Source organism: Camelina sativa, chromosome 3 (assembly GCF_030686135.1).
Source record: "Camelina sativa cultivar CO46 ecotype springtype chromosome 3, ASM3068613v1".
Taxonomy (NCBI): Eukaryota; Viridiplantae; Streptophyta; class Magnoliopsida; order Brassicales; family Brassicaceae; genus Camelina; species Camelina sativa.
The window spans coordinates 25,680,935-25,707,801 of NC_141882.1; the positions used below are offsets into that span (position 1 = coordinate 25,680,935).

Genomic DNA, 26,867 nt, shown 5'->3' on the forward strand with positions numbered 1-26,867 from the left:
TCCTATAGTAATTTCTAAATATTGTTCATTGATATAAAGTTACATGTTTATCATATTGTACTAATCAAGCTTTTATAAGAATTTCAAATAATCATAAAAAGTGTGTACAGACTAAAAAGAAATTAATAATTGGATTTGCAAAAATTAGTATGTAAACTAACCTACAATTAACAAATTTGGTATATGTGCATATTATGTACTATTAATGGAAATTATATTTGTATAACTAGGAATGAAATATAAGAAGTGAGGTTACAAACTCTTTTATCGGTTCTAAAAAAACGCAGTCGTTCTATGATACGACGCCGTTCACGTACCAAAACGCGTTCGAAATTGGATAAGTCACTCGTAAAATCGCCATTGTAGGTTTTGTTTTGGTATTGAGTTTAGAATTGTGGTGGTTAGGGATTCCGAAATTGATTTACGACGGAGAAGTTGTTTCGAGATCTATGGAGATTTAAGATTTTGAAACTTTAGAGCATAGAAAACAATCGATTACGTGATTCATGGATAGATTGAAGAAAATTAGTAGGAAATTGAGATTTTGGTGCGTGAATCTGAGATTGAGTTTGAGATAACAATCGTTTGTGGCATTGATTTTTCAGGTTTTAGGATTGGTGGATATTGTCTTTGTTGTGGTTCTATACTAGATCGCAAGCAACCATGATGAGTACGACGGTGATGATGCTCCTCCTCCACCATCACCTACCACTCGTCATCACATATCCCGACACTGTTATTCACAAGTCCAACCTACTCATATTTATTATCATTTTGATGATGATCTTCCTCTAACTCAACACCAAGTCTGAGTGCAGTTTCTGGATGATGACTCATCTGAATCTGATGGTGATGCTCCTCCATCACCTAACCCTCATCTCCAAGTCCAAGTGCAGATTCTGGATGATGACTCATCTGAATTTGATGGTGATGCTTCGCTTGAAGGCCAACCTCCTCTTTATCATGTGCAGTTCCCGTCTGATGATGATGATGCAGATATCGACCATCTCTATAGTGTTACTATAGAGAACGAGACCCCAGATGAGTCTCTGAATGATGATGCAGCTGAATCTTATGGTGATGCTCTGCTCGATGACCAACCTCCTCTTTATCATGTGCACTTCCTATCTGATGATGATGCAGATACTGGCCATCTCTTTAGTGTCACTGCAGAGAACGAGACCCCAGATCTAAGCTGACGCAGCTGTCTCCGCTGTGCCCTTCTTGTATTAGCAATGTTTAGAGAAGATTTCTATGTTCTAGTAAACAATTTACCGTTTTTAGTTTTTTCTAATTTCTATGATGATTCATGAAAGACACTTTAAAAAGAAATACAAAACTTACACTATGTAAACTAACATAAACTTTGATTGAGAAAGTTATTTCAAGAAAAGAGAATAAGGTTTACAGCACTATAGACTAATCAAACTCCAAAATCAAACTTATATTAGCAAACCGGATCCGGTTAGGATGGATTTGACCAGCTACTGTACATTGGCTTTGAGGAGTGAGGACACATCCAAAGTGATTCAGCTGTTCATCATCTGCAAATCAATCAAGAGATGACTCAGAAGTATGAGCTAAAAGATTTTCGATTTGTGTATCAACATTTGTAAGTTTTGCTCATGGTAAGAAGATGCATGTGTTGGAAATGAATTGAACCTGTTAACGGGAATTTACCACAGAACCCTCTTAAATCAAATCAATACAACCACAAAAATATAAACAGACTAGTGATGCTAAGGGTGTTTGTAAGCCTAGACAGGTTTATAAGAGAGATTATATATACCTCAGTTGGAAAGGAGACCACTGGAACGACATTCTATGATTCCATATCTTTTGGAACCCAGTGCGACTTGTCAAGAGAACCCTTACTCTTTAGTATCAACAGCATTATTATCCTTCTGTTGGGAGTCTTCATTAGAATCAACCATGTGTTTTTTATCAGCTGACTTGCGCTTAGAATAGGTAACCAGTTTGACTACTCTCTCTGGTTTATCTGCAGACTCTCCATAATCCTTATTATGAGAAGGTTTCGTAACATTTGTAAACTTGTCATGACCCACCACTGGCTTGCTTGTTAGACATTTCGATAAACCACCATTTACAGTCCCCAGATCAGAATCATCCATATCTTCTTCACCGGGCACTGCATTATTGAGTTTGCTGGTTGAACGTTCTGACTTCTCAGTACCATCAGTGGCTATCTCTCTGTTTCTCTCTGTCGTACATTCAGCTCTACCGTTCCCTATGATCTCAGTTGCTGTAGTATCCAGTTTCTCATCATATGTAATTTCCAATTCTACTCCAGCATCACCAGTGGTGCTACGGTCATCTACTCTTGGTTTGGCATCACAAGGCTTGTCTTTACTTATTACATTATTTGGCGCCTCAAAAGACTCGCTTTTTCTTCCTTCTGCTTTCTCTTCTGAAATATTAGTAATGTCACAGGCTTCTACGTCATTTTCTTCTGCAATTCTGGATTCAGGCTCACCAGCAATTTCATCAACTGACATTGGTTCAATATCCGCAACCTTTTCTGTCCGAGTTTCTAGGAATTCTCCAGAATCAGGCACATACAGATCACAAGCTGACTGCGGTTCCAGATCAGTAACTTTAAGAGTACAAGATTCGGAATGGTCAGCTTCTTTGGAACCATTTTCAGTATTCTCTGAAGAATCAACCGCCATATCTTTATCACTAGAGGCTAGAGATCCAAAAGCTGTAACTTCATCAGTTCTAGATTCTGAGCACTTGGAATCGACATCATCTCTTTCATCCACTTCCATCTGGTCAGAGAGATCCATGGACTTATATATCACATTTTCAGAAGATATTAAACTATCTTTGTCATCAGGCGCTGAGGATGGTGAATCAACAGAATTATTAATATTGTGTACTAAATTGCTGGGTGAATGAACCAGGCTTCTATAGTCGTAGTACGCCTCAGCCTGCGGATGTCAGAACATATCAAGAATAAACTAAAAGATTTTATAACTTAGGATTCTCGTAATTAACTGTGGAATTACCTTTGGTCTCGGAGATACTGCTTCAAGCGGTTGAAATTTAAGCTCCTCACATTCGGGGATTTGTAAAATTATGTAGGCTGCTTTGTTGTTGTGTCTCTCCTCTGTGTTCTGCATACGAGAAAACAGATACAACATCAAGAAGATATGAGATATTCTGTCAGCTTTAAACCTAATATGAAGATAGGCAAGCCAAATTTTTTAACCATTTTTGTTGAAGAGCTTACTACAGGTTGAAGATAGCCAATACGAATATCAGATAGACCATACCTGAAACTGAGGATGATCAGGAGCACTGAACAAAGTTATAAGCCCTTCATGGTCTTTTGCATATCCTCCATCCATTGGTGCAAGATCATCTCGTTTAGCCCTTTCGTCAGGTGCTCCCTTCCCTCTGATGATCAACTGCCATACAAAGAAATAACATCGTGAAGCTGAAGGAGTAAAAAGAAATACCTCACAAATATACAAAAAAGAACGAAATTGTTCTGATTATATCCTAAAGCATTTGGTTGACTCCCCACTCAATTCTGCTATCTAATTCTCAATGCTTCTAGGTGCAATCTTTTTGACAATTTATTTTCACGAAACTAATCAATCTAACCTTTAGATCATTGTCTTGTAGGAACTTTGCGGTGCAATCAGGACCCCACAACAAACCGATCCCTCTCTCTTTGTTAGGAAAGAGGCCGTTGTCTTGTGATGGATCTGACCAAAGAATGTCACCAGGAATCAAATTTGAACCTCCAGTAGGAGGATCTATAACACGCCTTTTCACTTTCAATAAATCCTTCAACGAGCCAAGAGACAAGGACTCTGATCTGTTTTCAGTCTCAAGGACACTATTATCTGTTTGTTTTTTCTGAGCTCGCTTGCGTTTTCTGCTTCGTTCTTGCTTGTCCGAGAGAAATCTTGATACATCACGAAAAAGACCTCCATGAGCTGTGAATACCTTCCCAGCAATCACAGAAGCCAAAGGAAGTAACTGAAAGCATTCCAAGCACTTCTTGTAGACAGAAGCTCCTTTATCACCATACTTGGTAAGTACTTCATTTTTAAATCCATACAGTTGTGAACAACTTCCGCTCTCGTGACCGCCACGTAGAAGATATACTCTTTCCGGTAGTAACACCTAGCAAAAAGATGAAGCGCCTGCTATTAAAATGTGTTGTGGCATGACTAGTCTAGCTGTATAATAGCAGATTCTGCTCCAAAGACACAAATTTAAAGATAATAAGATTACCTTCCATGATAAAAGAAGCAAGAAGGTTTCTAAACCCCAAGCTCCTTTGTTTACATAATTCCCATTGAACACATAGAACTGATCACCATTCGGGAGTCCTGCATCACCATTAGGAAATCCTGCATCCTGCATGAGGAACAACAAATCATGTAGCTGCCCATGTAGATCTCCAACCACAACGACCTTTGCTTTGTCACTCTCAATCCTAACGCAGTTTGGCTCTTTTTTCAGGATTTTGGAAGCAGAGAGAACCAGCTCATCCAAGACATGAAAAGGCAGAACACTTGAAAATTCACAAGGTGGGAGATTCCTCGACGACCAATCAAACCCCAACATTACATCACAAATCCAACTGAAAGTAAGCTTCCCTCCTGACGGCCAGAAAAGAGGTTTCTGGGAAAATGATGGTAAAGACTGCTCACATCCTATATCCTGAATAGGTGGCATCATTTCCAAATGTTCCACTGAGAGACCATCATGGATTCCCATTTCGCATACCATTTCTCTAGACATCGGCTTTTGGGGTATTATTGTAGGAGGTAACATAAAAAATGGTTCTGAAGTTGGAGCTTGAGCAACAGTGCCTATAACAAAGGAATTACGAAAGTTAAAAAGATAAGTCTCGACAAAACTGGTTAAGGACATGAACATGCAACATGATCTGCAGATACAATTAATTGGGATATCCATAACTCTAATATCATTATATCAATTCATTTCTTGTATTGGTTACATCTAATACATCACCAAGTCACCGAAAGTTTAAGTAGAAAAATCACTATGAAAAGGAATTGTAGCCTAAAATTATTCTGATGCTTTTTATGGAAATCCTACCATTAGATAATGAGCCTAAAGGCGCATTGAGTTGAAGGGCGCCTGCACACATATCAACGATATCTTGTAATGTCTGCCTTGCAGTGTCAACAGTAAGGTCCTCCTCAAGTGAAGCCTTAGATCGGGAATGAATGGCTGCAACCCTCTGAACCTGTAATTTTATATTGGCTATTAAGTTTAAGTAAGTCGAAACCAAAGAATTATGATGTTGACCATAAACTTACAAGCACTTGGAAAGCAAAACCAGTGGGTAGAAACTGCCCAGGGCGCCTCTCGTTCATAGGACTAATAATTCTTCTAGTAATTCTGCGGTACCACTCCATATAAGGATCATTATAGTCCATTGGGCTACACTCTGGCTCACCGGAAACAACAGATGACTCACGTGCCTCCCACAGTTCAATATGTCGACTGTGACGTGCTGACCAGTCATATTCTGATTTGCCTCTTTTGTCAATAGAATGAAGAGCTTTTTCATTATCACACGGTGCTGGTATTGTTTGGTGAAGACCAAACTGTCTAAGTACCCGATCAGGGCGATGCCACTCAACAACATCAAAACAAATCAGTGGTGCAACAGTTCGCCATATGTTCTGACCACTAATACATATAAGAGGAATCTTTGCTAGAAGATCTGGAGTGTAAGGCTGCCATATAACCTACATCCACAACATATAAGAAAATCACAAGTCGCATCTTTTGATGAATTATTCAGGGGATTATGTAAAGTAAAGAAGTTTGCCTGATTATCTACCTAAATTATGAAAACTAGTATTACAATACAATTTTGGATATCCCATCACTGCACACTATCATAGCTATAACGGCTAAGAGACCAGTACTTTTTCCTCTGCTTTCCTAAACTCAACGGTCAAAGCTTGGTCATCAAAACCATTATTTTTATACCTGCTCATCTTTCTGCTGGTCAAACTGGTCCCTGTAAAAGTCCAGTCCTCCACGAGGATTCTCTTTATGACTCAGAGAAGCCCTCCACCTAGCTTTCAAGCAGTTTCATAAGTAAACCAAAATTGAAATTAAACTTGTAAGAACAAACTGAACAGAAATATGATAAAAATTCCATTTACCTACAGCCTAATGGATCTGGTAAAGGACCAACTATGCCATCCATATAAGAAGCACCAACATCTTTAAGTCTTCCTGGACGACCAACATGCAGTCGCTCCCATGCCCATAACTGCAACAGAACAAGAGGGCCACAAATGGTAGAAACAGTCCTCTTACTTGCCCGACACAACTCTCTGTAGAGAAGTGCTAAGGTAGCACTACCCCAGCTAAGTTTGGCCACTTCACCAAAGTCCCTTAGCAGAGGGAGAAAGGTCAGCGCCACATCATGTTTAGACTTATCTCCGTATAGGAAACCACTCATCAAAGCTAATACAAAAGCCCTAGTGTGACACTTCAACGTGGCTTCATCGGGGTTGGCAGGTAAATTCCGAAAATGATCACGCAGCCATGCTAGGGACACGTGAGAACCATGTAGATCCTTGGGACCTGGCCTCTGACCTAGCAGGTCCTCACATAAATCAGCCCAGCTGCATTTTGTACTCCCAGTTACTGCAGGTCCATCCACACGGAGACCCAACAATATATTCACATCTTGTAAAGTCACTGTGATCTCTCCAGCAGGAAGATGAAAAGTATGCGTTTCAGGTCTCCACCTCTCCACCAAAGCTGTAATCAGAGCATAATCAAGTTGTATAAACGCAACCTTGTACACTCCATACAGCCCAAACTCGATCAATTTCTGACACACAAGAGGGTCCAGAGGCCAATCTCGCATCCCCAATAATTTGTGCCGACATGTCAGTTCACGGGGAGGAACCTGAAAATGTGAAGTAAGACTCAAATATTTTAACAATTTAACACCTGAGGCAAAACAAGAAACAAGAAAAATGGCTAACTAGTAGTACACACCTCATCTTCCCATATAGCAGCTGACCTATGCTCATGTTGCCACACCAATATAGATTGATCAACTGGACCAGGATCCAAATCAAAGTTTAATAGACTTTGCACCTCCATCTACATAATATATCACAGAACAACAACATAATGATCAAATGAATATACAACATAAAGAAAACTCAACAATCATAGTTTCAATTGAAAAATTCTCTGACTTCTCTATCATTTTGACAAACTAAAGAGTCACTAGAAATGAAGTTTAGCTTCTTGAGTAGCTATTGTTCCGATCAATTTAGCAGCTCAATCCTAAAAGTACTAAGATCTTCTTCTTCATATTGATATTGATACTTAAATGTTCTTAAGCTCGAATTATGAGTAGCAGAAACAAAAAAAATGAAAACTTCTAATTACGTTCCTAATATGAACACAACAAACCCTAAACTGGTACGAAACACAAATGATCCCACAAAGCTTAATTAATGGTGGACACAGACACGAAGAACAGAAACAAGAAACAAGAAACCACAAAAAACAATCCAAAACAACAAAAAGTGCCAAACTTTCGAGAAAGGAACGATTAGCATAAACAAGTGTGTGGGTGTGTGATTACAATCGAGAGAACGTACCAAAGAAAAGCGTCCGTGATCAAACAAAAAGAGACGTTTGTAAAAAGAACCAGAGGAACAAGAATTGTAATAAGCAAAGAGAAGCGTTAAGCGGGAGAGAGAGACACAGAGAGAGAGAGCTTCCAGATCCGACAGAAGTTTTCGCCTTTCTTCCCTTCCCTTTCCTTAACGAAACGTTTAAGAACTTCTGATCCTTCTAGGTCTGTCCGAGGATCTAATCTTTTTAAGTAACGACGACGTTTTACTCAAAAACTTATCCACGAGCCCGTTAACCTAGTATTGGGCCCCTTGACCCAAACAAAGCTACAACACGATAACGTTTTTGAGTGTAAAGGATACAAACACTCGAGTCTCTGGGCATCGTGCGTTGAAGTTTTCTCGAAACAGAAACTGACAAAAGAGTTGTTCTATTTGGAGTCTGAAGATTGTACAAGACACGTGGCGTGAACCCAATTCGTAAAGATGCCACGCGGTACACTTATGCATGCACCTCATTTGAAAATCATCAAGTCTCTCTCTCTCTCTTTTTCTGACTTTTGATCGCCGAACCTAACCAGTTTGTGATCTCCTATATAACCGATCATCAACTCAATTTCCTTTAACATCAATACGAATATATAGTCATTTCTACATCAAGAACGATAAAATGCCAGGGATCACACTAGGAGACACGGTGCCGAACCTAGAAGTGGAGACGACAAATGGCAAGTTCAAGCTTCATGACTACTTTGCCGATTCTTGGACCGTCCTCTTCTCTCATCCCGGTATATACGTTTAATGTGTATAGATTAGGCCTAATTCAACCGGTCTAGTCCGGTTTTCATAGTATCTGATTTTTGTCGACGGATATACAGGGGATTTCACACCGGTATGCACGACGGAGCTCGGTGCGATGGCCAAATACGCTCATGAGTTCGAGAAGAGAGGCGTAAAGCTCCTTGGTTTATCTTGTGATGACGTACAGTCCCACAAAGACTGGATCAAAGATATCGAAGCCTTTGCGGTATAACTTATAAATATACACATGCATACCAAAACTATTAATCTTTGATTACTTAGCTAGATATCATATTTTGGGTTGTGATTAATTTGTGACATATATGTAATATAGCACGGAAGCAAGGTGAAGTACCCGATAATCGCAGACCCGAACAAAGAGATCATTCCTCAGCTTAACATGATTGATCCAATCGATAACGGACCTTCTCGTGCCCTTCATATTGTCGGCCCTGATAGTAAGGTAATAAATCTCAATTCTCACATAGTATTTTGTATGTATGCAGGTATGATTTCATTAATTGGTTGATGTTTGATTTGTGGGATATAGATAAAGTTGAGTTTCTTGTATCCCTCTACCACGGGACGTAACATGGACGAAGTACTGAGGGCTTTGGACTCGTTGTTGATGGCGTCCAAGCACAAAAACAAGATCGCCACTCCGGTTAACTGGAAACCGCATGAACCAGTTGTGATTTCGCCTGCCGTGTCGGACGAAGAAGCCAAAAAGATGTTTCCAAAGGGTTTCAAGACCGCCGATCTTCCGTCAAAGAAAGGATATCTGCGTCACACTGAGGTCTCTTGAAAGATCTAAACAAAAGCCTAATAATAACGTAATACAAGTATTGTGTAATATCAGGCTCTTTTTTACGTGTTCGACGAAAATAATTACGTTTTGTAACGTCTATCATGATGTGTTTGCACCTACTAGTTGTAACAGACCTTGGTATTAATAAAACAAAATCTAGTTTGTTTTATGATTATACGACGTTTTAGTACTTGTCGGATTGGATTAGAAAACCGAATGTTCAATCTTCCATTTTGGTCAAGAATTAAACAAATCAAATATTAGAAAATTGAATTGAGTTTATGAAAATTCTAACACTTTCAATTTATATTTCCAAATTTGATTTAATTCGAATTTAAAAGAGATAACCGATCTGTAACCGTATCAAACCGATATAGTATATGAACCGAAATCTGGATCAAATAAAAGTGGAGACTATACGACGCCGTTTATATATTCTAAAGTTAATTTGGATATTCACCGGTTTGTTATACGATCGCTGATTCATCGTCGTCGACGGCGACCACTTGTATTGTTCTTCACGCTCCGATCGATCTTCTCCAACTGGATTTTATCGATTCGCCGATTAGGATCTCATCGATCAACTGTGAGTATATTCTATTCGTCTTAGTTGTTTTGTTTGTTGGATCGATTTATTTACTGTAGAGGAAGGAACATCTCTATTTGGATCGATTTGTTGCGAATTTCTAATGGCTTTCTCATGGATTTATCGTGAAATCGGTGATTTTTTTTTGTGTGTAGATAATTCAGTGATAAGCTTCCGAGGAACTATTATTTTCTTTTTTTTTTTACCTTCTCTGATGTTACTTACATGATCAGCATTAGAGAATTTCAAATCTTGGAAGCTAACATAATTCTTTGGGATTTAGGCTTGAGTTCTTCACGTTTGGCTTGATGAACTGTGGGAAGTTATTGATTTTGTATCAGTTCGAATAGGATCTAATCATATCAGAAATTGGAACTTGTGTTTATGGTGTTACAAGTCGGATGAAATTTCTTAGCTGGTCATATTACTTAGGATTCAGGTTTCTCTAATGAATTGAGTTCCTTAACTGGGCAAGTCATTTTTGTTTATCCCAGTCAGAGGTCAGTGTCGTTGAGGTACCAATTGATCGCTGGATTTAGTATGATGGTTTGAGTTGTATAAACTTCCTGAGCTGTTTCAGACTGTGATAGAATCTAGTTTGCCAATCTGTTTTTCCTGTGATGTTTAGAAACCGTGAACATATGGCACCGTGAAAAGTCATTCGCTTTGTTGAGACTCCATCTAGTAACTAATCATTGCTACGATCGATACTTTTTATGTGGTTTGAGTTTGTGATGTAATAGATTGCTCTTGAGGGTTGTCTGCTGATCATGATAATTACGAAATTTTGAGTAGTTCACTGATTTACTAGTTCTTTTTTAGTAGGCTCGTTGATTAATTTATTTTACATGCTCTACAACTTCTAGGAGAATGTTGTGATCATATCTGTATTTCTTTTTGCTGCTATACCTAAAAACTCTTTTTACATAATCTTTTACTTCAAGGACAAATGAAGCATATAGTAAAGATCTTGAGCCTCTTGGTGGCAATCTCTGCCTTCTGGATTGGTCTTTTGCAGGCTGCAATTGTTCCTCGAAGCCACACTTGGTTGGTGAGTAACATACAATTTTGGTTCTGCTTTTTTATTTATCTATTTTATTTGAAATTAGGATTGTGTTTGATTGGGTAATGTTACCGTTCAGCTGCCAATCTACTTTGTTGTATCCCTCGGATGCTATGGTCTATTAATGGTTGGAGTCGGCCTAATGCAATTTCCTACATGCCCCCAAGAAGCAGTTCTGTTGCAGATGGTACTTATGAGTCAAGCTGTTTGCCAAATTTGGTCTTGGTCTTATTTTCGTTCTGCTGAATTTCGGTTTATAATCAGAGTCCAGCGTTATTCATTGTTGGCATCGTTTATCTTATTGCTAATTTAGTGTCTTTTACCTATTTCATTGGTTGCAGGATATCACAGAGGCCAAAGAATTCTTCAGGCACAAAGGGGTCGATGTTGGATCGGACTGACACAAAAGGCTTATAACGACCAACATTCAGAAATAGTTTTTGTTATCGACAAAAGACCTTAAATGTACTGTTTGGATATTTGATGTTAAACAGTGTTTCTCAAGGATAAGTAAAACGCATAAGCTTATGCATCCCAACTCCTATCGCAAAAGTATAACAATTTTAATACTTTCTGTTCCTTGTTAATCATTCTTTCTTGTCTAATGTTAATGGATGGTGCCAAAAAACCAAGCAGAGTGATTAAACCAAAATAGCTTAGTGGTGAAGAGACTATCTTCTATTTGAAACATTGTTACACCTGCAAACACCTTTGTGTTCTTCTCAGTAAGTTTAAGAGATAGAATCTGATGCGAGGAGAAAAATAAACGACAGGGGAAGAAAATAGGGCTTGTTTATCTCTTCTTCTTGCCACCTTTGCCTGACTTTGAAGAAGTTCCAGAGGTTGAAGTTGTGGCCTGAGGTTCCTGCTTCTTCGCTTTCTGAGATTCCTGCTTCTTCACTCTCTCTGGATGTCTCGGTACCAACTCTGCAATTTTCTGCATCAGTTGCTTTCCTGCAAATATAAATCAACACGAGCACATCATATGTCTGTAGGAAACAACTTGCAGGTAGACCCTTTAAGTGCAATGTTGAGCTATAATTACTCATTCTGTATGTTAGAAAAGTCCAGCAATTTGGATGCAACAGTGTCAATGCATACACAAACACAAACATATCATAGGTCTTGCAATTAGCCAAAAAGTGCTTAAAATTAACTTTTTCTATCTAGCTTAATTCTGCAGCTGAATCTGCCGTGATCATATGCAACAATACCAACCTAAGAAATTCATAATATAACAAATGAACTGACAAAAAATGAAAAACATAATCAGATAAACTTAGCATAATGTGATATTCCAGTAACAATAACAATATCATAACAAACATAAACGTCTAAAACTTAAGACTATTTGCAGATGATCTATATGTACATAATGTATAATAACTTGTTTATCCATACGAGATTCTGGTAAGAACGATTCTGAGCATAAATGACAACTTTAGGGATCACTGACACAGCTAATGAAGCTTCCAGATCACAAAGGTTGAAATTGGTGATGATACGGCAAATTTGAAGAACGATGAAGAAGTTTGAATCAGGGTGATATGATGAGATAAAAAAAAGCAGACACAAATAAGAGCAGACCACAAAACAATGTCCGAAAGCTCATATAAGAAACCAAAGTTGAAACCCAACTCCTATTTAGATAATAAGCAGGCTGGTATCAGGAACCATTCACAGGAAGGTTAGACACATCCATTCACAAGGAGAGATCTTAACAACAAAACAAGATCAAGTAAAGAAAATAAAGCAGATTCCATGTTCGTGCTTTCTAGGTCCATGAAAACTGGGTTCTAGTCAGATACACAAAACTGCACGCTCTATTCAATTTATCATTGGGATAAACATTATAAGAATACACACAAGGAACAAATGTTCAACGGCGAGTGGAGATCTGAGGTCTTACTTGAAGTAATGGCTGGATTGAGTAAAGTCCCATCCTCCCTTTTCAACTGCACTCTAACTCTACCTACTTGCATGAAATCGCGCGGGTACGCTTTGTCAATCTGAAATACCGTAAGACCTCTAATCAAAAACGACACGAGATTATCACATTAATCTAATAGGATGGGGAGGATTACCTCGACAGCACTAGGGAGTTTCAAATGCTTGCAACAATCACTAATCTCAATACAATTAGGATTCTCACATGCTTGACTCACACTGATTCTTCTCCCCTCAGCTACAGTTTTCTTTGAGTTAATATAGACTGGATACACCACTACCCATTTCTTGATGTTGAGCGCTCCACTATCCATCTACACAGATAAAGAAAAAAACACGAACTTTAAACCTCTAAAAAGTATCCATCAAGAAGAAACAGAACCAAATAGATCAATGCAACTTTCAAAACCCAAAATCTAGAGGCCAATCTTAATTACAGCCATTAACAAGGCCAATCTGTTCATCATGGCCACAAACATTATCGTTAACTGCTCTCAATGAAATCTGAAATTAACAGTTGAAAGATCTAGAAACCCACGACCTCATACGCGATTAATTACACAGGAATCACACAGATCTGTTTCGATTTCGCTGGGAATTGTCAAGTATCGAGGCCCCAAATCGTATATATGCGAAAGAAGGAAGACAACTATTTTTCTTCTCCAGGAAAGATCAATTGATGCTTAATTTAACAAAAAAAAAAAAAAAATAGAAGATAAAAAACGAACCAGTGATCAGATTCGGAAAATTAAGGAAATCAAGCTTTTGAAGTGAGAGATTGCTCTCGGATCAGAAAAAATCGTATAGCCGGAGAAGAGCAACGAAGGAGACGACGAGGAGAAGTAGAAGATTTTACGTTCTTTTACCCTTGGAATTATTTTGACTTACTTAATAGTTAATACCGTCTTGAACCGTTAAAACCGGATTAAACCGAAAACAATTGAAATTGATTTTTGGTTTGCTTATTTCTCATAAGAAGAGAGGACCAGACTTTTACTCTCTGTCTCGGACTACATAGACGATGGAGACTGAATACGACCAAGTTCTTCGCTCCGTTGCTCAGGTGAATATCGCCGACCAGACCGGAGATTCCGGCGATGTTAGCTGTGAAGGAGACGGTGTAAAAGTCTTGTGCTTCACTGAAGTTTTCGATGATGTCACTATCCAGTTCCAGATCATCCGTCTCGCGAAACAGGTTCCCGCCAGTAACTTAGCTTTGCTCTTTTTTTAACCTAATTCTCCCGCCTTCGATCTTCATCGGAACGAAAGCTTAATCTGGGAATTTTGTGTAGATTTATGTATGGCTTGGTTGTAACTCCGCCAAATTTGGGAATTTGTACGCAGCCGCTTCAACACGACCGGTGAGATTCTTAAAAGCTGCAATTAGGGTTATCAGTGGTCTGATATTGGGATTTTTTTGGTTTTGTTTCTATGGCAGAGCAATACCGTGAGTGTTACTTCAGTACTTGGTGGATCATCTGATAACACTGGATCTGGCATTGCGCGTAGATTAGGTTAGGAGAATCTTTATGATTGCAATTTCAAATCCTTCTCTTTCTTGTTATAAATTCTCTGTTTTTTTGTGTGTTGTCTAGTGTTGAAGACTGGACTCAATATAATACTGGCTTGCAACATCCCTAAGAACAATCCCTTGCTCGAGGTTTGTTCTTTCGCTTTTGCTTTTGTCTTATAGAAATGAGAAAGAAACAAGCTTTATTTAGATAATACTCGTTTGTGTTGTGTTGTGTTGTGTAGGCAAAAGCTGAGAAAGTGTTGATTAGAAAGCTGATTGATCTTGGTTACACAATGCCAAAACCTGTAAGAGCAACATAGCCGGTTTAGCTGTTTCTTTAGTTTGTTTCTCCTCTTTGTGTTCTACCATTTTATCTGCGGATAATTAGTGAATGATTCTAACATATCTAAGATCGAGTGGCATGAATGAGTTTTCTTAACACTATATATCTTCTCCATATTCAGAGAGTTGGTTCCTTTTTACATGGCTTTCAAATGTGTTTTTTCTTCTCCCTCTTCTTTGTCAATTTTGGCCTGTCGTTTCGTCATCCAAACTTGGAAGCTATGTGGTGATGCATTATATACAACATGCTTGATCTTTTTCTTTTTTGTTGTTCTGTTAAGAAGGCAAATCCCTGGGACATGTCAGAGTGTGAAACTACTGTATGATGGAACCATTCCTCTTTCCCTCTATATTTGTCACTTGCAGACCTGTGTATTGATAATGTTTTAACATAAAATTGATGTGTGTGTATGTTGACACTTGTAGACAAACAAATCACTTATTCATCATCCACTGTGAATTTATTGGGGACTTGTACAATTCAGTCTTTGGCTCTATCCCATGAATATTCCAGTGTAATTGGGCTTTGAGTAATCCAGATCAGGGTTACCCAAACCGGAATTTCGAAATTTGGTTCGGAATTATAGATGCACCAAACTAGTGAATAAGTCGGATTAAGGTTTCTCGGTTTGGTTTGGTTTGGCTTTTAACTCGAAAACTAAATCGGACAGGAATAAACCAAAATTATAAACCCTAAAGCAAGTTTAATGTTCATCATCGAGATTCGAGGACTCATACCTTTTCCGAAACTTTTGATCTTCGTAAACGACGTCGTTTCAGGGTATTAGTTTAATATCCACAAAACGACATCATTTTCTACAGAACAGAGACGATAGCTCCGTTGCTCGTTGGGGTGAATTTGTCTTGGTTTTTTTCCTGGTTAGATAATTTCTTTGTATCTTCTTTCCTTGGATTCTTTGATTCCTCCAGATTTAATCACAGTTCCAGTTCTATTACATACAGTCTCAAAACCATACCTTTCTTGTTGGTCTCTGTGACTCTTAATCTCTTATGTTCATTGTTCATTGCTTATAGGCTTTCTGTTCAAAGCACAAATGTTGTTTTCTTTTCGATCCCTGAGAGCATAACGTGATTAGTTTTAGTCCTAACAGTTCTCTGTTACATGTGTTGTATTTGTCTAGTTTCGATTTTCGTAGACATATATAAATTGAGAACACTGGGAGTAATAAATAAAAGAGTTTGGGCTCTTTGGAATGGATATGCCAAAGAGACCATCCTCTATTTAGCGCTAATAAAAGCTTTTTGAATCTTATCAGGTTTTGTTAGTCACTAACTCTGGTGAAGCCGAGTCTAAAGTTATGACACCAGTAGAAGAGGATCATTGTGAGGATTCTCATATTTATATGGGATTTGCTCTGCACCAGGTAATAACACTAGTATTGGTTCTGTAATACTGCAAAAGTTTGTTTCTTTTAGAGTTATGGTGGTTGATTTCCCTTGATTGCAGGCTAAACTTGCTCTGGAGGCTCTTGAAGTTCCCGTGGGGTCTCTTATTTTTGCCTTTGCTTCATCCCAATTTGTGTTTCTTACAAATATCATCAGTGGTCATATTAGAGAACTAATGCTTCTTTTCATTATTCTTTTTCTTTTTTTCTTTTTCTGGTTTGTGTGGATCAGATGTGTTATTCTTGAGGATGGTAAGGTCATTGCTTCAGGGAGAAACCGAACAAATGAGACACGAAATGTAATCATTCAAACTTCCAGAAGTAACTAGGCTTGAAAATTTCTATCTGTTCTAGCTATAAGCTAGTTTCTTCAGTTATATATTAGATTGTCTATCTTTCACTATCCCTCTCTGGCTTAATTTATTGAGTTATACAAGAAACATATGATTGTTACCGTTACATTTTTGTTTGAACAGGCCACAAGACATGCAGAGATGGAAGCAATTGATCAACTTGTCGGACAATGGCAGAAAAATGGACTCTCACCTTCACAAGTCGCTGAGAAATTCTCGAAATGCACTCTTTACGTAACATGCGAACCTTGCATAATGTGTGCATCGGCCTTATCGTTTCTTGGTATGAATTCCTTAAGTTGAATTTAGACATTTATTGTTTTGTTTTGTTTCTGATGAGAAAATGATATGCTCTGCTCTTAACTGAAGGTATAAAAGAAGTGTATTATGGATGTGCAAATGATAAATTTGGGGGATGTGGTTCCATTTTGTCGCTTCACTTAGGCAGTTCTCAGCAGTCAGATATTCTGTAGGTTCTACGATCACACTACAGTCTTATAAAGAGATGCCTTATTAATTGAATTCTGTTGTTTATAGGGAAGAAGCTCAAGGAGGCAAAGGGTACAAGTGCAGAGGAGGAATAATGGCAGAAGAAGCTGTCTCTCTTTTCAAATGTTTCTATGAGCAAGGCAATCCCAATGGTAACCAGTCTCATCTTTACTTATAACTCTATTTCTTACGAAACATCTCCATAAGTTTTTTTTTCCCCGTTATAGCCCCAAAACCAAACCGCCCGGTAGTTCAAAGAGAGAGGACTTGAGGTTAACATGTTGCAGATATTGGCGTTCATAGGACTCTGCATTGAAGGTTGCTCTATAGAACATTGCCCATTTTAGCTTTCAGTCCCATATACCGTTTACTTTTTGTTTGATTGTTTGTAAGTTTTCAATGATTCTCCTTATGGTTTTGCTACTTTTTGCACATGAAATTATAAGAGATACAATTTTCAAAATCGAGTAAATGCATTTCCTCATAATTCGAAAATTTCAACTTACATCTAGTGTGTGTATTTTATACAATTTGTACTGTTCATATATGTTTAGACAGTTGAGAATGAAACTTGATTGAACCCTCTAGAGGTTAATTAAAAACTCTGGTTCTCTAATTATATCTGCGAATAGATTTTGGACTACGTAAACAAAATACCAACCGCATCTGCTAAAAACAGTAAACAATCAATCTTCATGGTCACTTCACGACTTCACGTACTACTGAGAAACAATTAAACACAAAAAAAAAACCCTCAAACAATGAATATTGCATCCACAGTAACTGTTCCAAGCCGCATCAAATAGTAGCAGAAAGAGCATTCGCATTCAACAAGCGACATGATTTGGGGACTTAAAGAACAACATCAAACCTAGGCCTAATCAAACCACTCAAAACTTGTCCCAAATCTAATCTCCATGGCGTCTTTCAAGCTCAATAATCTCCGCACACCACCAAATCAAATTTTCTTGAGAGCCATCACACTCCTCAACCTACAAAACCGCCATTTTCCCACCGTAATCAACCATTTTACAATGCCAACCCTCACGGTTGAGGAAAGTAGGCAAACATTCAAATCCATTCCGTAATTGTTCAGGCAAAACTTGAAGACCCTTCACTCTGTTCCAAAATTTTACCTTATAGTCATACCACTGAACCGTATGTTAAACGAAAATATCAAGGGATTTTTGCCAAAAATGCCACATTTTTTATAAAAGTTTTGGAAAATGCCACGTTTCCTTGATCTTTCTAAAAATACCACATTTGTACTGTTCATATATGATTAAAAGAAGAAAATACTCTTATATGAAAGAGAGTGATTGTCGTGGACGAGATCTGATGGACAAGTTATTGGAGTAAGTCATAAACTTGTCCACGAAATCATTTTTATAACTTGTCTATGAGAATTATATTAACGAAGTTGTCCACGAGTTCAAATTAGTTATCCATATTATTAAACATAAATTTTCTATGAAATATAATTAGACAAAAAGAGTAAAGTGTCGTGATGGTGGACCAAAAAAAGATGGTGGATCAAAAGAAGATATGGATAATGATGTACTAAAAAAGGGTGATGGACCAAAAGAAGGTGATGAACCAAAAGAAGATGATGTGGATGAGGGTGGACCAAAAGATGATGTGGATTAGGGTGGACCATCATCCACATCTTGTCCATCATCCACATCTTGTCCATCATTCGCATCTTGTCCATCATCAACATCTTTTTCATCATTCGCATCTTGTCTATCATCCGCATATTGTCTATGATCTGCATCTTGTTGATCATTGACATCTTGTCCATCATTCACATCTTGTCCATCATCCTTATTTTGTCTATCATCCACATCTTGTCCATCATCTGCATCTTGTCCATCATCCGTATCTTGTTTATCAGCAGCATAGTGTTCATCGAGGGACATTTATGTCTTTTATGTAAAGGTTGTGGCATTGTGGAAAAGAAAGGGAAAAAGTGGCATTTTGACTAATTTTTTTTACTGTTCATGACATTTTTGTTAATTAACTCAAATATCAAGATGTTGTCTATCACACAAAGACTATTGTACAGTGCACCATCCTTATCATCAAAGAGGTGAGACTTATCACCAAAGAGGTAGACTTTTCCTTCAAGTCCAAAGCTTTTTAGTTCAGCTACACGTTCATTGCGTATCTCCGCGCTAGGGCTAGTTAAAGAGCTTCAAGTTTGAGTATTTGGACCAAAACTCTCTAACCTAGTTCATGGAATTGTTGTCTTGGCAACCAACTGTGGAGGAGGAGGAGGAGCTCCGGTCCACACGCATGCTATAGTTTGTGATTGTTAAATTTAGAAACAAGATTGTTAAAGTACAACTCACTTTATTAGCTTAAGAAAATCTCTCAAAAATTAAACTCTCAATCTCTCTCAAATCTCTCACACAAAACTCTTCTGTTCTATGCAACAATGGCATCTCTTTATATATAAAACCAAAACCATCTAATCCTAATCCTATTTGGTAATGTATGTTTAGATAACTCCTAGACATCCACCAATCCTAATCTCTCTAGGAATCGTACTCCAAATAGGTTTAGGACAAACCAAATCTTCAAGTCTAAACCAATATTCTCCCCTTTAAGCTTGAACTCACTTTTCTTCAAATCTTCAACACCAATGAGATCTCTCATCTCTTTGAACTTATTTCTTCCAAGTGCCTTTGTCAATATGTCACCTCTAGGAACATGCTCAACCTCAATTTGGCCCTTTTCAACACACTCTCTAATAAAATGATATCGCTTGTGTATGTGTTTACTACGACCATGAATGTAACGCCCTGACTGCCACCTCTCAGTGGGGCCCATGTCCAATCCCAGTCCATGGGCCCACTTTCCTTATTGGGCCTCACGGCCTCTCACTAGGCCTGTGAGCCCATCCATATCCAACGGCCGGTTTGCTACGTCTGGGAGGCTTTAAAGACTTATTACCATCCCTACAAATCACGACATGATATTTTCCTGTGTTTTGTCCTCACTCGCACAGTTCCGACAATCACTTCCCGGAAGGTCACCCATCCTGAGACTACTCCAGCTCAAGCACGCTTAACTCTGGAGTTCTCTCAAGACCCTTGACCGAAAAGATAAGTGCACTTTGGTGACATAGGTGGCCAAATCAATTATTTTAAACTCTGAAACCGGAGTGTCACAATGAAACACAAGATTCTTTGTCAAAGCAATTGCAGATCGATTATCAACTCGTATTATGAACTTCTCGCTTGGAGCTCTGGTGATTTCACTAAGAAATTCCTGCAACCAAATCGCTTGTTTTGCAGCCTCAGTTCCGGCCATGAACTCGGCCTCACACGAAGAAAGAGCTACAACATCCTGCTTTTGTGAAGACCAAGTATCTGACTCTCTCCTAGATAGAAAATGTGTCCAGCAGTACTCTTGCCGTCATCTTCATCGACATTATGGCTGTTGTCGCTATACCCTATTAGCTTTTGTATCTTTGTTCTTCTAAATTCCAAGCCAAGTGTTGTAGTTCCTAATATGCTCAAATTAGCCCTAGAGCTACTCTCTCAAACAAGAGATCAATGTAGTACTTAGGGGTCGAATCCACAGAGACTCAAGATCAAACACAATAAATTATAGAATTTTTGATATTACGCTAAACAGATTAAATTGTATTAAACACAAAAGAAGACAATGCAAAATATTAAATCAAAGGGTTGTGAATTCAGAAAATCAAAAGGTTAGGCTTAGGGAATTTCTCAGGTAATTATGAAGTATTAAATCAATAGATTAATTAGGGTTAATGCAATAAAAATCAGATCTAGAACTCTAAACTTTTTGGTAAAATAATTCAGTTCTCACTGCAATTATTATCTAAATTTAAAACCAGAAAATCCAAATCTCTTTGTAAAATTCTAAGTTAAAAATCAGCTTTAATAACATGTTTAGATAAGTTCACAAAATTACTAATTCAAATCTCTTTGTAAAAAGTAATTTTGTTCATCAATGGTTTTAATCAGGAAAACAATTATATTCTCATATCAATTAATTTTCCTAAGATAATAATTCTAGGTGATCAATCAAGAACTATTGTGAAGAACAACCAAAGATGAAGATCATAAAAGATTAAGAACCTTAAAAATCACAGATCTAATAAGTCATAAAAACCCTGTAAAAAACTCTAAACCTAACAAACAAATTACTCAGATATGTTTAATGAAGAACAAATCATTCTGAATAACATGCAATAGATATTAAAAGTAAAAAGAGGGAGTTTAGAAATCTTCTCTCTACAAAGAATTCAGATCCTTCTCTCCCAAAAGCTCTCAATATCTCTCTCTAAAAAAAAAAGCTGCTAGAAAATAACTTAGGGGTTTTCTAAAACCCAAAAACACTATTTACATGTCCTAAAACACGTCAAGGAGTTGTGTTGCAATTTAGGAAAACTTTGGGTAAAATTGTAAAACTTCCAATTTCTCCTTCGGTGCCGGTCGACGCTGCTACTCTGATCCGAGTCTAAGTTCTTTTCCTTTTGTAAAATGCTCGAAAGTCATCCAAATTGCTCCACTTTGCTCCTTCCGTGCCAAATTCCTAAATAACCTGTAAAGACTCAAAAACAATCCTAGAAACAAATGAAAAGACTCAAAAAGCACACTTATATCCTGGTTAAAAACCGTAAAAACCATAATATATCAACTCCCCCAGACTTAGCCTTTGCTTGCCCTCAAGCAAAACAGAAACTTAGACCTGTGAAAGAGGTTTGAAAACATATGAACTCCCTCAACTGCAGAAACCTGATCTTCGCACTCTTCATCGCCTTGACTCTCAAGAACTTGTTTCATATACTTTGTCATTTGAAAAGCATCAACATTCCTTACTCAAATCCCACAATCCTCTGGAATCTCTAGTCTCACCATTGTCATCTCATTACATAAATTAAAGCAAGTAAAGGTGAGTCTTACCTTGGTGTATCGATCAGTGGCATATGGACTCTCTTCAGGCCAAGACATTCTTCATACATCTCTTTTCCTCTCCCTTTTCTCACTTCTAATGAGTTTTTTCTCCTAACTTTCTCTTCTTGTTTTTTTTTTCTCTTTCAAATCAAAGATGTAAGCGAATACCGGGGTCATTGGTAATTTACCTATCCCTCGCTTCCAAGCTTTGTGTGATCATTTGATTCAAGAATAGAATAATGAGGTCACAGGTAATTTACCTACCTCTCTAAACTGATCAAAATCATCTCATCTTTTATTCTTCCTCTTTTTTTTTTTTTTTTCTGATCTTTCTCTCTTTTTTTTTCACAAAACACTAAAGGGAAGAGAGAGAGAGGAAACATACTTTGAAAAATTGCACTGTCTTGTATGGCCTGAAAAAGAAGTTTAGTCCACTGATTTCCAACCCCAAAGTAAGAGATTAAGTCCGGTTAAAATCCTGATAAAAGTTGAGACAACGTTAGTTTAATTAGATATCCTTTGAATAAGGGCTTTCAGGATTTTTGATACAGCTCATAGTCTTTTCCACACTTCAGTTCTGAGGTCAAGCATAGTCAAGAGTCATTAGAGTGTTAGCCAAAGAACAGTAGTCATTAGTTAGAGATCATAATTCCAAAATTTTGAAAAATTTGACTCAATAAAAACAAAAATCGGTTTTGACACACTAAAAACCCAAAACTAAGTTAGTAGTTAGTACTAACTCCCCAGACTTAAACGACACTGTCCCCAGTGTTTTCAAGCAAGGGAAGGGTAAAGAAACAAAAATTGTGTTGAAAAATTTGAATGAAAAGATGAATTTCCTCGGGTTACCCTATGGTGCCGACCGATGCCAGAGTGGTGATGATCGACACCCTCGACGAACAGTGAATTTGGCCGAAACTCCTTAGTTGCAGTTAGTTGTGTTCTTGGATCAGTCCTTTTGATGTTAGTTTTGTTAAGAAGCACTCAAAAACAAACACAAGTTAAAAGCAACATGATAGATAGATAATTCATAAGTTCACACAAATTTCAAACAAAAACTGACTGAATGCAAGAAGAAAAATGACTCAAAAGGAAAAGAAAAACCTAGAAGTGGGTTGCCTCCCACTTAGCGCTTGTTTTCAGTCATTAGTTGGACTGCGTTGAAGCTCAGGCATCAGGTGGATCAGAACGTGGCAGTGAATGCCTCCCATAGCATGACCTCTTCATCCAAGATGGTGTATAAGCAGTAGAAGAGTGAGGTCTACCAAGGACATGAGGAATAGTACCAGGGCGGGATTTTGGGATGGGTTTGCTTCTTTTATGTCCTGCAAAACCATCAAAAGAAGAAACAAGCGCTCTACGATAATCTCGTGGCTTGGTTAACTGCAAAACAGTTTTTGTACTTTTGAAAGCCTTGTTGATGATAGGAGGGGGTTTAGGTGCAGAGGATGTGTACCTTGGCCTTACCTGAGGACTCTGGAGTGTGGAGTGGGGAGGTTTCTGTTTGGGAGCAGTTTTCTTAGTTGGAGCATCAGTTGTGGACAAGTGCAGGCTCGGATGTGGAGGGGTGTTGACCGATGCTAATGGAGCATCGATCGATACTGAACCTGTTGCTCGTGTAGCAGAAACTTTTTCAACAGAAAAAGTTTGTCCATCAATAGTAGGAGCTCTCCTCAGCTTATCCATCTCAAAGTTCAGATTCAAACATTCCACATTCAGTGTTATGTGTCCCTTCTGCACATCTATGATTGCACCAGCTGTTGCCAAGAAAGATCTTCCTAAGATGAGAGGATCACTAGGCTCTTTATCATACTTCAGCACCACAAAGTCAGTGGGAATCATGAAGTTTCCAACCTTAATTGGAATATCCTCTAAAACACCTTCAGGAATTCTTTTGGATCTATCAGCTAAGATAAGAGCAATTTGAGTTTGCTTGAACTCTGTCATCCGTAGTTTCACAGCAACATAATGTGGCATCAAGTTGATACTAGAGCCTAGATCACAAAGTGAGTGTGCAAACCTTCCTGTTGAGATTGAGCAATCAAGTACAAAGCTCTTAGGAAGAGGAGACTGATAAGATGAGTTCCTATAGGTTCTTGTATAGCCATTGTTCTGTTGCTGCTTCTGGTAATCTGGGTTAGGAGTGTACCCTAAAAAATTCCCACTGTAAGGCTTGTTGCTTTGCTGATTACCGAATCTCTGACCCTGATTCCCATATACAAAGTTGACATCTGCTTCTTCATTCCCAGACTCAGGTAGTGGCTCAAATGATTCAACTTCAGCAGCAAAGTGAACTGATTTCTTACCAACCAGGAGATTGTGAACTGAATCAAGCTTAGCATTAACAGAAGCTAGCTGGTTTGAATCAAATCCTTCATGCAATCTCTTCCTTTTAGTATCTGCTCTCTTAGTGCTATTGCTGGAAGCCAAATCCTCAATCAAAGCTTCTGCATCTTCTGGCAATCTTGTCTTGAAGTTCCAGTCAATCCCTCTGAAAAATATGCTTAGCAGTTGCACCCTTGAAAAACCATGGTGTGGACAGTTCCTCTAATAGGCGTTGAATCTCACCCAAGCTGCCTTGAAAGCTTCACCTGGTCTTTGCTTGAAAGAGGACAGCTTCACTCTCAACTCACCAGACATAGCATCATCATAAAAATAATTAAGGAAGGCTACCTTGACGTCATGCCAATTTGTCAATGATCCAGCTGGTAACTGCTTCAACCACTGAGATGCCTCTCCTGCAAGTGAGTAAGGGAAAAACTTGCAGAAGATGTAATCCTCAGTCACTCCATTAGCCTTGATACTGGTTACAAGATCCTCAAAATGTTCTATGTGGTCCAAAGGCTTCTCATTGGGCAGATTAGAGAAAGGTCTCTGCCCAACTAGTTGAAAGTAAGCAGGTTTCAACTCAAAATCATTCCTCTGGAATGGAGGAGGAACAATAGCAGACCGGTTCTCATACACAAGATCAGCCCGGTTGTAGTAAGCAATGGTCCTGATCAAGTCTCGGCTGTTCTCCTGTCTTCGAACTGGATTCTGGACGTGGTTTGCAGCTCCACGTCAGTCTGCAGGAAGGGGGTGTCGATCGATGCCCTGTTGACGTCGGTCGGCACCATCGGCCTGTTCGTCAACAATAAGAACTTGCTCGCCAGCAGCCTGCTCATTGGCAACAATATCTTCAACAATAGCATTCCCTTCTGCATCAAGCTTTTGGCCCTGCTCATTTCGCAAGTGGCCCTCTTGATCCCTCAAAGCACCATCCGCATCTGGTCTCAATATGATTGGGTTGACCATCTTTGCTGATTTGGCTGCTTTTGCGTTATCACACTTTAGTTGTCCTAACTCTTGGTTTGTAAGCTTAACAACTGGACAAATAGGATTCTTCCTGGTATTTGGCTTAGGCATGTACCTGAAATACACAAGAGAAAAGATACAAAAGCGTGTAAGTAGAAAATAAAAAGAAAAATTTAGACGAAATACAAAACTCAAATCTAATGGTAGATCAAAGAGTCCCCGACAACGACGCCAAAATTTGATATGCTCAAATTAACCCTAGAGCTACTCTCTCAAACAAGAGATCAATGTAGTACTTAGGGTCGAATCCACAGAGACTCAAGATCAAACACAATAAATTATATAGTTTTTGATATTACGCTAAACAGATTAAATTGTATTAAAAACAAAAGAAGATAATGCAAAATATTAAATCAAAGGGTTGTGAATTCAGAAAATCAAAAGGTTAGGCTTAGGGAATTTCTCAGGTAATTATGAAGTATTAAATCAATAGATTAATTAGGGTTAATGCAATAAAAATCAGATCTTGAACTCTAAACTTTTTGGTAAAATAATTCAGTTCTCACTGCAATTATTATCTAAATTTAAAACCAGAAAATCCAAATCTCTTTGTAAAATTCTAAGTTAAAAATCAGCTTTAAAAACAGGTTTAGATAAGTTCACAAAACCACTAATTCAAATCTCTTTTTAAAAAGTAATTTTGTTCATCAATGGTTTTAATAAGGAAAACAATTATATTCTCATATCAATTAATTTCCCTAAGATAATAATTCTAGGTGATCAATCAAGAACTATTGTGAAGAACAACCAAATATGAAGATCATATAAGATTAAGAACCCTAAAAATCACAGATCTAATAAATTATAAAAACCCTGTGAAAAACCCTAAACCTAACAAGCAAATTACTCAGACATGTTTAATGAAGAACAAATCATTCTGAATAACATGCAATAGATTTTAAAAGTGAAAAGAGGGAGTTTAGAAATCTTCTCTCTACAAAGAATTCAGATCTTTCTCTCCACAAAGAATCCAGATCCTTCTCTCCCAAAAGCTCTCAATATCTCTCTCTAAAAAAAAAGCTGCTAGAAAATAACTTAAGGGTTTTCTAAAACCCAAAAAGCACTATTTATATGTCCTAATACACGTCAGAGACTTGTGTTGCAATTTAGGAAAACTTTGGGTAAAATTGTAAAACTTCTAATTTCTTTTTTCTCTCGTCGGATAAACATAGGTGTCGACCGATGCTCCTTCGGTGCCGGTCGACGCTGCTACTCTGATCCGAGTCCAAGTTCTTTTCTTTCTGTAAAATGCTCCAAAGTCATCCAAATAGCTCCACTTTGCTCCTTCCGTGCCAAATTCCTAAATAACCTGTAAAGACTCAAAAACAATTCTAGAAACAAATGAAAAAACTCAACAGCACACTTATATCATGGTTAAAAACCGTAAAAACCATGATATATCAACTCCCCCAGACTTAGCCTTTGCTTGCCCTCAAGCAAAACAAAAACTTAGACCTGTGAAAGAGGTTTGAAAACATAGGAACTCCCTCAACTGCAGACAACTGATCTTCGCACTCTTCATCGCCTTGAAAATGTCACATATATAGCGTCCGGAAAACGCTATAACAGGAAAGCATAGCGTTATGACAAACGCTATGTCTGCGCCCGTTATAATAGATATGGAACTTTACAAAGCGGTTTTA

The 26,867-nt window shown here is 38.0% G+C and overlaps 6 protein-coding genes and 1 pseudogene across 16 annotated transcripts; 4 read left to right on the forward strand and 3 right to left on the reverse strand.

Moving 5' to 3' along the window:
• Positions 1–1,692: 1,692 nt before the first annotated feature.
• Positions 1,693–7,853, reverse strand: LOC104777723 (serine/threonine-protein phosphatase 7 long form homolog). Its single transcript, XM_087506785.1, is given in 12 exon segments — positions 1,693–1,882; positions 1,884–2,951; positions 3,030–3,137; positions 3,297–3,431; positions 3,631–4,158; positions 4,270–4,853; positions 5,104–5,254; positions 5,328–5,762; positions 6,010–6,097; positions 6,189–6,946; positions 7,039–7,146; positions 7,656–7,853. Coding segments are annotated over 11 exon segments (4,023 nt in total). The 5' UTR covers positions 7,656–7,853; the 3' UTR covers positions 1,693–1,822.
• Positions 7,854–8,143: 290 nt separating this feature from the next.
• LOC104777724 (1-Cys peroxiredoxin PER1) lies at positions 8,144–9,415 on the forward strand. The gene is made up of 4 exons (XM_010502020.3): positions 8,144–8,419; positions 8,510–8,658; positions 8,767–8,895; positions 8,983–9,415. Exons 1-4 carry the CDS (start codon positions 8,302–8,304, stop codon positions 9,235–9,237), a joined length of 651 nt encoding a protein of 216 aa, XP_010500322.1. The 5' UTR covers positions 8,144–8,301; the 3' UTR covers positions 9,238–9,415.
• A 234-nt stretch (positions 9,416–9,649) lies between these two features.
• Positions 9,650–11,427, forward strand: LOC104777725 (dolichol-phosphate mannose synthase subunit 3). Its single transcript, XM_010502021.3, has 4 exons — positions 9,650–9,826; positions 10,771–10,877; positions 10,969–11,076; positions 11,231–11,427. The coding sequence occupies exons 2-4, from the start codon at positions 10,776–10,778 to the stop codon at positions 11,288–11,290; spliced, it is 270 nt and encodes an 89-aa protein (XP_010500323.1). The 5' UTR covers positions 9,650–9,826; positions 10,771–10,775; the 3' UTR covers positions 11,291–11,427.
• A 100-nt stretch (positions 11,428–11,527) lies between these two features.
• LOC104777726 (signal recognition particle 19 kDa protein) lies at positions 11,528–13,733 on the reverse strand. Of its 2 annotated transcripts, none has more exons than XM_010502023.3 (4): positions 13,565–13,733; positions 12,974–13,150; positions 12,799–12,898; positions 11,528–11,843 (listed from the first exon to the last, which is right to left on the reverse strand). In XM_010502023.3, the coding sequence occupies exons 2-4, from the start codon at positions 13,148–13,150 to the stop codon at positions 11,683–11,685; spliced, it is 438 nt and encodes a 145-aa protein (XP_010500325.1). In that variant the 5' UTR covers positions 13,565–13,733; the 3' UTR covers positions 11,528–11,682. The 2 variants fall into 2 exon arrangements, with proteins under 2 accessions (XP_010500325.1, XP_010500326.1); XM_010502024.3 differs by having other exon boundaries at positions 13,378–13,706.
• Positions 13,734–13,812: 79 nt separating this feature from the next.
• On the forward strand, positions 13,813–15,171 carry LOC104777727 (uncharacterized). 3 transcript variants are annotated; one of them, XM_010502025.3, is made up of 6 exons: positions 13,813–14,031; positions 14,129–14,197; positions 14,275–14,350; positions 14,432–14,496; positions 14,592–14,654; positions 14,973–15,171. In XM_010502025.3, the coding sequence occupies exons 1-6, from the start codon at positions 13,858–13,860 to the stop codon at positions 15,015–15,017; spliced, it is 492 nt and encodes a 163-aa protein (XP_010500327.1). In that variant the 5' UTR covers positions 13,813–13,857; the 3' UTR covers positions 15,018–15,171. The 3 variants fall into 3 exon arrangements, with proteins under 3 accessions (XP_010500327.1, XP_010500328.1, XP_010500329.1); XM_010502026.3 differs by having other exon boundaries at positions 14,976–15,171; XM_010502027.3 differs by lacking the exon at positions 14,973–15,171 and having other exon boundaries at positions 14,592–14,831.
• Positions 15,172–15,407: 236 nt separating this feature from the next.
• Positions 15,408–17,402, forward strand: LOC104777728 (tRNA-specific adenosine deaminase TAD2). 8 transcript variants are annotated; one of them, XM_010502028.2, is made up of 8 exons: positions 15,408–15,570; positions 15,969–16,076; positions 16,160–16,197; positions 16,330–16,396; positions 16,574–16,733; positions 16,820–16,919; positions 16,988–17,091; positions 17,167–17,402. In XM_010502028.2, the coding sequence occupies exons 2-8, from the start codon at positions 16,011–16,013 to the stop codon at positions 17,208–17,210; spliced, it is 579 nt and encodes a 192-aa protein (XP_010500330.1). In that variant the 5' UTR covers positions 15,408–15,570; positions 15,969–16,010; the 3' UTR covers positions 17,211–17,402. The 8 variants fall into 8 exon arrangements, 6 of the variants coding, with proteins under 6 accessions (XP_010500330.1, XP_087362913.1, XP_010500331.1 ...); XM_087506787.1 differs by having other exon boundaries at positions 15,517–15,570; positions 16,160–16,192; XM_010502029.2 differs by having other exon boundaries at positions 15,548–15,679.
• Positions 17,403–17,931: 529 nt separating this feature from the next.
• LOC147947700 (F-box/kelch-repeat protein At4g39560-like) overlaps positions 17,932–26,867 on the reverse strand; it is a 31,131-nt pseudogene continuing 22,195 nt past the window's right edge.